The sequence below is a fragment of the Ochotona princeps genome, chromosome 3 (genome assembly GCF_030435755.1).
Source record: "Ochotona princeps isolate mOchPri1 chromosome 3, mOchPri1.hap1, whole genome shotgun sequence".
NCBI lineage: Eukaryota > Metazoa > Chordata > Mammalia > Lagomorpha > Ochotonidae > Ochotona > Ochotona princeps.
In genome coordinates, this window is record NC_080834.1 from 89423230 (window position 1) to 89436775 (window position 13546).

The following is a 13546-nucleotide window of genomic DNA, read 5'->3' on the forward strand; positions in this document are numbered from 1 at the left end:
GGGGGGGTTGGGAGTGTCTCGCACAAGTGCATAATATAAGGACCAAATACTTTATCCTTCAACCTTTTAGATAAGCAAGAATTAGGTATACAAGACAGACACCTGGCTTTGGGGAGAGGAGAGGGCAGGAAAAGCGCTGACTTGCCAGGCAGCAGGCAGATTCCATTACAGATCTGAGCCCGGTGGTAAGGAGTCCTCATTCCAACGTGGCACATAAAGAAAACAAGCCAGCCTCTCCCAGAGACTGGCTAACACTGCAGCATGGCTCTACCACTTCAGAACAATAAACATGTTCTCATTAGTAGTTTGTTTTGCCTGCTTCCACCCATACTTTGCAATGAAATAGCTTTTTTTAAAAAAAGGTTTTGCGGTTAAACTTTATGAGGCCAAAAAGTGTAGTATTTCTTTCCTTGGGGGGAAAAATAACTGACTCAGGCGATAGACATTCACATCGAGCTAAAACTCCAGCAAAGTACAACAGAAAACGTCCAAGGTGCACACTGAGGAGGTCTTTTTGGACCCACTGCAAAGGTCCAAGATACCCAAATCCCAGAGGCTGGGTGCTTTCCAAAGCAAAGAGGTTGGTTCAGCACACTGTCCCAGAGGGACCTGGGCCCAGCACCAGCATCAGCCTGGCTCTGGTGTGGACCTCGTGGCAGATGGCGTCATGGAGAGGGACACATGGGCCAGCCACAACAGGAAGTGGCCAGAGACAACACCACAGCGGTCTGCTTGGCTTCTGGAACAACTTGTTCTAGTGAGCATTCATCCCAGAAAGCCAGCATCCTACCCCTGCCGCCCCACCACCATGAGCAGCGCCCCGTGACCCAAGATCTCCCAGCAGGTCTGAAAGGCTGTCACCTCCCCCATCACATCACATCATATCAGGGTTCAACCTTCCAGCATCCAAACCACATCCCCTCTGCATTTGCCAGGCACCCAACACATATGTTTTGAATTGCAAATCACTGCCAAGTAACAGTACTTCTGGTGCTGCTTTACAAAAAACTTTAATTGAAAGACAGAGAAGGAGAGTGGGGGACACAGAATGGATGGCTCTCCCCTGCACTGGTTTTCTCCCCAGATGTCTTCCCCAGGCAAGGCTGGGCCAGGTTTGAAGCCAGGAGCCTAGATCTCCATCCAGGTGCCATCACCTGCTGCCTCCCAAGGTGTGTATCAGCAGGCAGGTGGATCAGAAGCAGAGCCAGGACTAGAATTCCTGCACCAAACACTCGCCACCACTGCCCAGCTGTGCTGCTTTAACAGACATGTGGCAGAAAGCACTGCAAATGCTACGGAGGGAACCTGGGATGGGTGGGCTGGCTTGGGTCAGGAGGACCTGTGCGTACTTGAGTATCCCAAGCACATCTGTCCAGTGGAGACCTTTTTGGTGCCAGGCAGTAAGGGTGGTGCTGGGGACACATAGCTGTGTCTCCTCAGCATCCTAAAGGGAAACAACATCTGGGTGATAGTGCAAAGACAAACGAGATGGCAGCTGGGACACAACAGCCTAGGGCTTACTGCTGGGGACTGCAACCTTGACTGGAAGGTCAAACACAGGGCAGGGGTGGGAGAGATATTGAAAGCAAGGGATAAGCAGATGAAGACTCAGGTACACCCTGGGCAGTGCACTTCTCCACGTGATACCTCAGTGGTGGGCACCAACCACCCACATGGAGCTCCCGGGGGACCCAAGAACTGTGGAGGGGGCAACATGCCAACTCTAGCTCACAGGTGTAGCATGTGGTAGGTGAGTTGAGGGGGTGAGCTGGTGAACTCTACTTTTGGTTCAATTTTGCTGTGAGTCAAAAATAGTTGTTTAAAGAAGAGTCTATTAATCATAGAAAGACAGGAACGTGGGGGAGGGCTATTCTGAGCAGAGGAAAGAGCGTGGGCAGAGGGCGGCGCTGAGTCTGAGCAGCTGAGTCAGGGGACGTGGGCAGAGTCTGGAGGGAGGGCAGTGCCAGGGGGCACTAGAGAAGATCTGTATTTTCTTTCTTCTTCACCAACAGATATCCCAAGCAAGCAGGAATCCCCGGATTGATGCCAGAACCAGACACTCTCGGTCACCATGGTTCCTCCTGGCCTTCCACAGAGAAGATCCCGCCCGTGCTTGGGCAAGGCAGCGTCAGGAAGAACAAGCAGGGCAGAGGGCAGGCCCGTGGCACGATGCTACTCCCACCTGCCCCTCATCTCAGTACAGCAGCTGTGGGCAAGCTGGTGATACCCACCAGCACGGCAAGCCACGGTGGGTAGACAGGAGACTGAATTGGTGGAAACCCAGCAACCAGTAGACAGATTTGCAAGTGCACATCAAATCATGCTCAGCTGCAACCCAGAGAGCTGAGGGTGGGCGATGTTCACTCACCCCACCTAATGAGAGCGCCACAGGATCTGGGGCAGGCAGGGGTGTGAGCAAGAAATCCAATACTTGAATACGGTTCTTTTAAAGGCACCATGGGAGGAGAGGGGACAGAGGAGGGGAGAGGAGAGGCAGGTAGTCCTGGATCCAGCTCCAGAACCCCAAGGCCCAGCAGCCTGAATTTTTCAGGTGACTGGGAGGCACATGGGAGGGTGTTGCCTTCCTCAAGGAAAAACAAAGTTCTTGGAAAAATGATGCAAATCGGAGGCCTAAAAACAATTGGGCAACAAGACAGCAAAGCCACATGGAAGGAGGAAGACAGAGATGAGCCCCTTCACCCCTCTAACCCTTCTAGTAGCTGGGCTGACTCACAGACTGGGGCACTGTGCACCTCTTACAGCATCTGCAGGAGCCCCTGCTGGGCCTCACTCAAGCTGAACCAGGACAGAGAAAAAGTGAAAATCGAGGACTCAGAGAGAAAGGGGATGGCCTAAAAGGCACAGGACGCGCACGGCCGGAAGATGCCCCTGCAGCCCTCCCCTCCAGCCCGGCCCCCAGCAGCAGGTGCATGTGCTCAGGAGCCTGGATTCAGCAGCAGAGACAGAGCTGGAGTGAGGACCACAGGACCCAGAACCCAGAGCCCCTCGCTGCCTGCTGCTGCTCCCCAAAACATCCAGTCACTGGGTGTGGGGTTCAGGATCCACCAAACCCTGCCCCACTCCTCACGGAGAAAAGTTATCCCTCATCCCTGTGATGGTTGGCTGTGTCATCTGTAATATGGGAACCACCACTGTTAGAAGAGACACAATAGTGTGTTTTCTTTTTTTTTTTCTATTCATTTATTCATTAATTACAGTGTATTACATGACACAATTTCATAGGTACTGGGATTCTCCCCCCTTCACCCCAAACCCCTCCCCCATGGTGAGTCCCCCCACCTTGATGCATAACCACAGCCCAAGGTCCACCGAGACTCCCTAATTAAAAGCTCACACCATACAGAGTCCAGCATCCCACTTGTCCAGTCAAGTTCAACGGCCTCTTAGGGAGGCCCTCTCAGTTTTGAGGGCAGAGCCAGCAGAGCGTCACCTCGATCAATTAGATCAGCAACAATCCAGGTACATTGAGACTGGTGCAGAGTCCACTGATTGACATAGTCCATCTTAGAGTTTCCCCTTGTCCAGTTTTTCGCTGCAAACATACAGCTGAGGTGGTTGATTGATCTACTCCATCTTCTATCTTTTCTTGGTTAATGTTTTGATTCCTCCATTTTGTTCAGGGGAATCCCAAAGAAACTTTGAGGTGTTCCCAGTCCAGGCTCCTAAATACACTACTAGTAAGCACAGTGCCCGCCACAGTCCATCACTCCGATCAGCTGGTGGTTGTAATCCCTGGGTTGGTTCTATTCTGAGCCCCGACCTCCATTGGATCCGATGAGTATTGCAGCTCTTCCCGGCTCTGCCCATCACACACTCGTCCCTCACCTAAATCAGTGGGAGGTGTCTGGTTGGGTGCTGCATTCCCTATTGGCACAGGCCATTTCACCTTGGCATTTGTGTTTTGTACTGTTGTTATTGCAACCAAACCTGGCCAGGCCCCCTCACAGTTCCAGCACTCGGATTTGCCAGTGGATGACGTGAACCGACTCAGCCTGGTCTGCCCCCAACCTGAGCCAAATGTATGCCAGTGGGTCACTTTCCAAAGCCTCTTCTGGGTTGTTTACCTCCATACTTCCTGCGTTTATTTCTAGGGTCAGTGTCCTGTCACAGGAACTGTTCAGACCCCTTCCTGGTGTCAGGTTTCACGCATACCAGCAGGTCCTTTGGCCAGCACCGCTCTTCAACCCATTCTGGTTCCTGCTGTTGAGAGTTTCAGCCCAGCCACGGTTCATCCATACCCACATATAGCTCATATATGGCTCAGTTGGGGTTGAAACCTAGCCGAGTCCGTCCCACATCTACCCTGGTCCTCCAGAGCACCAAACTGTGTTGCGGTCTAACCCAACATGGTGCGTCAAGTCCGAATACATGTTTGTGCCAAGGGAGTACAACTGTGACCCGACCAGAACTCAGCCCCCTTCCAGTTCCTGTGCCCCTTACTGGTAACCTCCACCCAGCCAAGGCCTCCCTCAAGCTCCCCAACCAGGCCTGTTGCCAGCCAGTGTTAAGTATGCCAGAGGTTGCTCTGGGTCAGCCCAGCGCGCCCCATAGACTGTCATGCCTCCTGCATAGATTCCTCCGGCCCTTCTAAACCATCCAGTGGGGTCAGTGTTTGCACAGGGATTGGTCCACCCTTACCTGACACATTCTAGCCCCGAGTATGGTTCTCAAATGCCAGACAATGTCATAGTCTTGCCTTCTGTGACCACTCTGCTTATCCCTCCTCCTATCAGGTAATGGGGTATCCTGCTGGACAAGCCCAGAATTTTGCTTTTGAAGGGACTGGTGTTGGTAATCTGCACTATAAAGTGACTATAGGTTCTTCAGAGGAAGATTTACTGCCATTGAGACTCTTAAGGACTAATACACATTCTCAGAGAACTGTGGGTTCAGCATGGAGTGACTCCTATAGCATATCAAAGGAATCAAATTCCAGAATTTCCTGGCCGGGCAGCCCTGGGACAACCCCCTCCCAATCCCAAAAGAGGGCCATCAAACCAGGATTCCGGCAGATCAGGAAGCCGCCCGCGAGCGGCTCACCCCATGCACTTACGTACGTGGTGGTAAGCCTGGCTGTGCTAGGCTGGACTCGTGGCAGGGCACCCGAGCACCAATAGTGTGTTTTCTTAAAAAAAATCTTTTTAATGTGGAAGGCAGAGTTAGAGAGATGGAGAAAGATTTGCTACCCCAAATGGCCACATGGCTGGGGCTGGTCCACACCAAAGCCAGGACTTTATCTGAGTCTCCCACGTGGGTGCAAGTGCTCAAGGACTTGGCTATCTTCTGCTGCTTTCCCGGGTGCATTAGCAGGGAGCTGGATGGGAAATGAAGCAGTCAGGATTCAAACTGGTGCCCATACTACAGGCAGTGGCTTAAAATGCAACCCCAGAATGCTGGTCCCAATTTCACTTAGCCTAAGTCAAACCATGATGCCTATGTGCAAAGCAGGTCAAATGAAAACACTGATGAGCTCACTTAGCAAAGAGGAGTGGAACAGGTTCTTATTTCTGTGCAAGAAAGAATTCAGACAAGAGTGGCAGGTAGGCTGGCAAGGTTTAACGGCGTAGGGTCAGTTCTTCCTGTCTCCTTCCTCTTCTGGATAAAGGATTTGCTGGGTGTGAATTAGGTAAAATTCCTTCCAAGGTTTTACAGCCAAATGTTATGAGATGAGTTGCCTACCAGGTGCCAGGCAGAACGGATCCATTGGGGGACGTCTGGGGCCACCCACAGAATATGGGTAGTACTTTGTAAGGTGAAATACTGGGGCTGCTTCTAAGGGTGGTTCCAGCCTGCTACTGTCTTTTTTAAACTTTGGCTTTCAGGCCCTCACTCACACAAGGGCTAATTTCCAACTTCCCAACAGTTTCAACTGTGTGAACACAGCATAATCGTCTCTTCCCTCCCCTATTTGCCCAGAAGCACCCAACCCCATTCCCTGCCCGCCCAATGCTGTGTATGTTTAGAGTTGTTCAAACTGGGGAAATGATGGAGAAACTAAACTTGTGAGAACCCTGCCTGCTTCCACCTGCTGGTCACTGCTCTCGAGAGCGGGTCTTCATAAACAACTGGCCCCGGACCTCCTTCATGTTTCAGAGTCACCCTTTGGTAGGGAAGTGATCTCAGGTAGACTTAATTCCTATACCACCAATACACTGCGAGGGCTCTCAGAAGAACCAAGACACCAGACACTCAACACCTGGTCCACAGATGACAGCAGGCCAGGGCAAGGCTCAGTTCCATCTCTGGAGGGCCACAGCTTGCATATTCCTGAGGAAGTCTCCCAGTGAGACTGGATCCATTCTCAAGCAATGCCCTGGACAATAAGCATCCTTTGTTTACTCTAATACTTTAGCACACACCTACTTCTGAGAGGACAGAATGCTGTGTAAATGTCACACACAAAGCAGAATCAGACAGGGTTACAGGAACAGTGTGGGGGCAGGATTCTGCCAGCATTTGAGGAGCAAAGCAACAGGGGCCGCTCCCCCAACATTCTTTCAAAAAAACCTCCCCAAATCTAGGACACTGCACAGCACTGGACTGGCCGTACTTGGCGGCACTGCCAAGGCCCACAGCAAGCACGTGGGGTTCCCCAGATATCATTTTCTGGCTGCCTGGAAAAAACAATCCATGAGATTATTGTGCGACCAGGAGGCATCTGGCTGTGCTCAAACCTACAGCAACTCCTCTGACCTGCAAGCTGAGTGCCAATGGACAGCTAGGAGCCCAGAGCTCTCCTGGGTCCTCCCAAAGCCACGGTCAAGGCGAACAGGAATGCAACCACAGTTTATTTCCATCTGGACCCCTCGTCTGAACCACTTCCACCTGCACAATTTCAGAACATCTCAGAGCTAGTTTCTGGAGAAGTCCTGGGAGAATCAGAATGGTAGTAAGGGGAGAACTCACTATGCAGATTAACCGAAAGCATCAATGGCTTCAGTCACTGGCTTCCAGATAAAGAGAAGAGATTAGAGGCAGTGGCATTCTCCAATTCCAACCCAACTAGGAGGAGTATCTTGTAAAAAGAATGCCCTTCCTAATGTAACACAGGTTCCTTTAGCTGTGGGTGCTGTTCAACTGCCTCTAGAGCAATGTGATCTGTGGGGAGAAGAGAGAACAGAACCCAGAACTTCCATTCATAGAAGCAGTCAGCCTAAAGAGGAACAAAGAATTGCTTCCTGGGAATCACAGCGCAGGCCACAGACAGAGGCTGGATTGAGCATCAGTTACTCCACAGCCCCATTCTCACCAAAGGGTAACTTACAGTTTACTTGGGGGGAGGAATCCACAGGGCTCCCCAGAGTGCTGTGAGGCACACCTGTTATCAGATCCATCTCCAAGGGTGCAGGGTCAGAGGAAGCGGGCACACAGCCTGCCGGGGAACTGCTGGGCCCACTCCAGCCTTGGGAGGCACGAGGCCAGGAGCTCTGGGACCTGCTCTCCCAGTTATGCACAGTTAGCAAGATAAAGTGACAGGGTAAAGCAGGAGGCGGAAAACTCAGTAAACAAAGCAGGGAGGAGTTAGGAATGCCGCCCAAGATTTGGTGCAAACAACAGGGGCTAAAGCCCTTGGGGACACAAAAGGATCACAACTGGCCATGAGTGGGCAGCAGGTAGAGCTCAATATAGGCACAGGCCTGGGTTCATTCTCTTTTGAATGTGTTCAATATTAATTTTTTTAAAATGCAGATTCACTGAAGAAATGAAGGTAAACACAAAAGTAAAACCACCCAGTCGTAAAGTGAAAAATAAAAACTACATAAGAAAACTGCTAAATGTTAGTAGGAAAACGAAAAAGTTGAATTAATTTGGGGGCCAAAAAGTTGCAATGTATGCGTATGGATAGGTCTTCCAAAAGTTCATAGAAAACATGTAGCAGGAAAACAGTATTTGTGAGTTTCAAAAGTTTTCTGTGCCAACATAAGCTTTTTAAATTCCATTTTCTACAGTCTCTTTAAAGGACCCTCGGATCTCGATCACCTAAGGCAACTACTGTTATCATCTCGGTCTCCTTCCAGTCCTCCCTTTTGTTCACAAAACAGGATCATACAGTCCACACTGTTTCACAGCCTGTTACCCAGCTCCATTTTAATTCATCTCAGGCAGTATGCATTATTCAGGTCATTATGTATTTTTTAAAGACTCTGTTGGCAGAGTCTTTCATCAAAAGATAGTCACTAGTTCCAAATTTTTCGCTACTATAAGCAAGACTGTGGTGAACTGGTAGGAAATTAATTCTAGAGAGGTGATTTCTAATGAGTGACAACGATGCAGAACTAACACCAACTGACAGCAAAAAGGTAAAGAGAGGGTGATGACAGAAATCAGTGGCTTACAGGGCCACACCATCATGAGCTATTATCAACTTTCCAGGCATTCCCGATGACAAAGGCTATGGCGGGGAATGAGAGAAAACTTGCATAGGGCTAGATTGAAACATGCTCGTGGGGTGTACCCCGGCCAGCAGGCCCAGACCAGGTCAGGCAGTGAGTGAACCTATTGGCACCTCCCCTGAAATACTCAGAAGACAAAATGCTCCATCTACAGGGGATGGCACAGGAAGGCTTTGCAGCCAGCAGCGTGGACCAGCATTCCAAATATCACTATAGCTCCGTATTCAATCACACTGCTCCAATTCATCTATTCTAGAGAATCATGCAACTGGACACTGCTTAGTCTGGTTCACTGGATCCTCCCCTCTACCACAACCCCTAACGAGGAATCCCCTCCCTGTTTCCTGCCAAGGAGAAGTCTGCTTACTGTCTGTGCACACAATCCAACACCTGAAGTCTAAAATGTTTCATCCTGAAACCAATTCACGAGCTCCGTTGTGAAGCTGGGAGGCATGTGGAAGATATAAAGCTGACTGCACTTTCGCTGTGGTCCATCAGGCTCTCTCACACTGCTAGACAACGTCAGGGACCTCAGAGTCAGACCCAAGGCAACAGTCAGCAGCCACACCAGATGGGAAGTCACGGCCACGTTTCTCTCCGAGAGATACCCTGAGTAGGTAATGGGCAGAACCTCAGTGGGATCAGGCAAGAACTGCAGCAATGCATACTGCTTGCTGTACACCGCCCTGCTGTGTCCATCAGTCGACCGTTTTTGTCTTTCAGCTCAGAAAAGGTATCTGCAGCTCTCTTCCCGGCAAACACGGAGTAGACGCAAGCTCTCTGATGCTGGCCATCGTTCAGGGAACACCAGCTGCACTCTCTTCAGACCGATGTTCTAATGGCTGCTCGCTGACCCCAACACAAGAGGCCTGGGCAACCCCCTCCTGCCACACCTGCCTTGAGTCTCAGAGAGCATGACCCCCGACACACTCTCCCTGAGGAGCCCTGTGAACTGTTAAGGGCACGCACAGAAAGTGAAAAAGAATAAACATCCTAGAAGTGTGTGCTGCAGGAACGAGTTCAACAGCAATTCTTATTTTTATCACATGTTGCTCCTACATTGTTTCGCTGCTGGAAACTTATTTTAGGAATGAGTGATGACCAACATTCCATTGATACACTTTACAGAGATTGCAGCCGCTCGGAGCTCAGCTCATTCCTAACCCCTCCCAGCATCCGTACATTGCAGAGAAGCAGGAGAACAAGTCAACAGCAGTGCAGTCAGAGATGCCACACAGTTCTCCTTTCCGGCTGGAGTGCCCAAGACAGCCATCTTCAAGGTCTACAAGCTGTAATGCATGGGCTTGACCTTTACTTCCCACCCCCTGCCCCCTACCCCCGCTTCCTGATAACAGAAAAAAGCCCAGTGCATAAACACACAACAGCTGTCTTCTGGCAAAGCCCGCATCCCATGAACTTCACCACACCCTGACAGCAGAGAGGCACCCAAGCCCAGCCTGTGGATCTGCTTGCTGGAGCTCTCTCCAGACAACACTAAGCTCACCCTCTGATGTAAGGGGGCACCAAAGCCATGCGTGAGGACAGCTCAGCATCTGCCACTTCCTGCAGTAGGTGCCAACACCTACACAGGTGCTCTTGTTCTTGCCCTGTCCAGTGCAGGAAGAGAAGCACGGTTGGGTGGGGGGGCAGTACCTTGCAGACAGCAGCCTGGAGCACAGCATCAAAGCCGCCCTCAGGGGCATCGCGGTTCCGGGACACCCTCTGCTTGCGAACCTCCTCATTGAAGCTGTCAACTCTGTCGGTGAGGGGCAGCAGGTGGCGGAACCCAAAGGATGGCACGCAGTTGGGAAACAACTTGTAACTAGAGAGAAAGAGGAGGATGGTCAGTCACTTTTTCCATCTAAATCCCACCCGGGGGCTCTGTCCACACAGGGAGGTACCTGGAAGTATTCACCCAGCATCTACCACATGGTGGCACGGGAACAGCTTGGAGGGAGAAGCAGCCAAACAACCCAGCCCTTGGCTGTAGCCAGGACAGTGGATATCTGGGTCAGCCTAGGCAGAGGGAGGTGGACACTGTCCACAGAGTGAAAGCAAACCCCTCCACACTGCTTTGGATGCAGATGGTGGATAATGCCCAGCCCTGGTCTCCTATGACCTCTGGCCTCAACTCCTCAGCTTCACATTTCCTTGCTCACTCTCCTGGTCGCAAATCGACTAAAGCAGTCCTGTTGCCAGTCCCACTTGGTGCCTGGACACGACACGTGCAGAGCCATCAATATTGGCAACATTCAGATGTTTGGTTCTCTGGAAGGTTTGTACAGGCTGTGGCAAAAAGCAGCTACTTGCTGCAAGACTACACCCAGAACATGGGAAAACTGACCAATCAAAGAAGGGCATAAGCACTATAGGCCAACCAGAAGAATGGACATGAGCCAAACAAGCACCTGTCAACCCAACTTTAGTCTCTAAGGTTCTTGACTCCTAACCCCTTGAGAAGCCAGGCAATTAAAAAATAGCTACAGGCCCAGCACGGTAGCCTAGTGGCTACAGTCCTCACCTTGCACGCACCTGGATCCCATATGGGAATGGGTTCATGTCCCAGCGGCCCTACTTCCCATCCAGCTCCCTACTTGTGGCCTGGGAAAGCAGCTGAGAAGAGCCCAAAGCCTTGGGACCTGCACCCATGTGGGAGACCTGGAAGAGGCTCCTGACTTTGGATAGGCTTAGCTCCAACCTTTGTGGCCACTTGGGGAGTGAATCAGCAGATGAAAAATCTTCCTCTCTGTGTATGACTTTCCAATAATTTTTTTAAAGGCTGCCCAGCAGCTCCTTGAACGGCACCTGGCAACAAGCACCTATTCTCTTTTACTTCCCAATGGCAGTAACTGCCTTTGCTGCACATTAGGTGACTGGGCCGTTCTACAACAAAGGCCAGGGAAGCAAAGTTACCCTGCAAAGTCAACTTCTGGTATGAACACAGCTGCAGCCACAGGACAAAGGAGTGTGTGAGTTCTACGTGCCAACCACTCCAAGTGACCACCAGGATGCACTGGTGCATGAGCAAACAGTAATGTAACAGCAACAAAAATATTCTTCCTGAAATGTTGCCAAGATGAACCACCAGCTCTCCAAAATGCAACTGAAATCATTAACAGAGTATTCCAACGGAAAATCATATTTGAAAACATGGAAGGAAGTGTGGCCAGCCAACAGGGTCACAGTGTTGCGTCTGAAACAGCAGGCAATCTCCTTGACACTGTTCTACGGAGAGTCCCAGGGGTGAAGGTCAGCTCCCAACGGCAGTTCTCAAACAGTCTGGCTTGATGTATAGCTAACCAAATAGGAAGCGTGGCCATGCAGCATTTCACAAGCACATTCACAAGGGAAAGGAAGAAACAGGAGGCAGGCAGGCGAAGAGAATGTGTGAGGGTCCTGCAGCAGGAGGAAGCAGACTAGCTCCAGGACAGAGCAAGACCACGCCACAGGCAGTTAGCAGCAAGAGGCTGGCAGGGAGGCAGGCTGGGTAGAGCTGGCAGGGCCCATGGTGGTGCCAAGGGAGCCTCTCAAACAAGCAGTAGCTGAGAGGCCTGATTCAAGGTGCACACGTGTGATGGGAAACAGGCTTAGCAACTGCTAGCAGGCACCTCCCCAGGGCAGGTCCAGGCAGGTGCTGCTCCTTGCAGTGGCAGCCACTCCACCTCCCTGCAGCCCCACAGCACCTGTTCCATCCCTTACCATCACTCACAGGCAGAGTCCCCCCACCAGCAGCTGGATCTGCACAGTCAAGCCTGCCCCTACACTGGCTGCAGTGGTTGCCTGGGGCCTTCCTTACTTCCTGGCCAAATGTTGCTCTTGTCCCTCCTCCTTCCCCACACTTTCTTGTGCTGGACAGGTCAGCCTTTCTAAACCTAAGTCTCAGGCCTCCCAAATCTTCACAAGCTCCTCTTCGAAAAAGAGTAACAGAGGTCCCCTCTGCAGCCCTCTGCTTAACAAATCCAGAGTCCAGGTCCAAAGCAAGGTGTCTGAATTCCTGCTTCCCCAGGCTTCCTCTCTTAGCTCTAATGCCTTTGTGGTATTCTGGACCAGGATTTAGAACTGTGTGTGTGGTGGCGGGGGGAGGAGGCAGGGCTGGGAACGGGCACAGGCAGTTAGGCAGGCTGCGGAAAGGCAGGAGCAGAACTGAATCATGCTACTGTTTTAGTAAGTAAAACCAGAAGAACTGTGAAAAACTCACATGAACCTCAGCATTTTTTTAAAAATCTCCCCTAGAGCTCTACTTCCTGCAGATAGCAGTAAGTAGTAGCATTTTTTTAAAAAGATTTATTTATTTTTATTGGAAAAGCAGATATATAGACAGGAGGAGAGAGAGAGGAAGATCTCCCATCCAATGGTTTATTCCCCAAGTGGCTGCAACGGCCAGAGCTGAGCCAATCCAAAGCTGGGAACCAGGAGCTTCCTCCGGGTCTCCCACGTGGGTGCAGGGTCCCAAGGCTTTGGGCCGTCCTTGACTGCTTTCCCAGTTCACGGGCAGGGACCTGGATAGGAAGCAGGGCTGCCAGGATTAGAACCGGCACACATATAGGATCCCGGGCGTCAAGGCAAGGACTTTAACCACTATGCTATCGTGCAGGGCCTTTCTTTTTTTTTTTTTTTTTAAGATTTACTTATTTTTAGTGGAAATTCATATTTACAGAGACAAAGAGAAAGACGCATCCACAGGTTCGTTCCCCAAGTGGCTGCAATGGCTGGAGCTGAGCCGATCTGAAGCCAGGAGCCAAGAGCTTCTCTTCTGAGTATCCAATGCAAATGCAGGGTCCCAAGGCTTTGGGCTATTCTCTGCTGCTTTCCCAGGCCGCAAGCAGGGAGCTGGAAGGCAAGTGGAGCAGCCAGGATACAACAGGCACCCATATGGGATCCCAGAGCATACAAGGCAAGGATTTAGCCACTAAGCTATTGTACCAGGCCCAGCAATGGCATTTTTTAACTGCAGAGGATGACTACTGTGGAATGATCAAGAACTAGAAAATGTGTATACCAGAGAAGACTTCCCCGCAGAGAATGGACCACACTGCCTCCGGGTTAAGAAAGCAGCTTCGTCACACAGATCATGCAGTGTCTTCAGGGTTGCTGGAGCAGGATGTTGCCCACAGTGGATTGTGTATCCCACT

The 13546-nt window shown here is 50.9% G+C and overlaps 1 protein-coding gene across 2 annotated transcripts in view; it reads right to left on the reverse strand.

Moving 5' to 3' along the window:
- Window positions 1-13546, reverse strand: part of ITGB5 (integrin subunit beta 5) — a 107237-nt gene that overhangs the window by 60145 nt on the left and 33546 nt on the right. For both annotated transcript variants that reach the window (XM_058662005.1, XM_004577836.2), the window contains exon 5: window positions 10068-10236. In XM_058662005.1, coding sequence (XP_058517988.1) covers window positions 10068-10236 — 169 coding nt within the window. The remainder of the gene's footprint in view (window positions 1-10067; window positions 10237-13546) is intronic.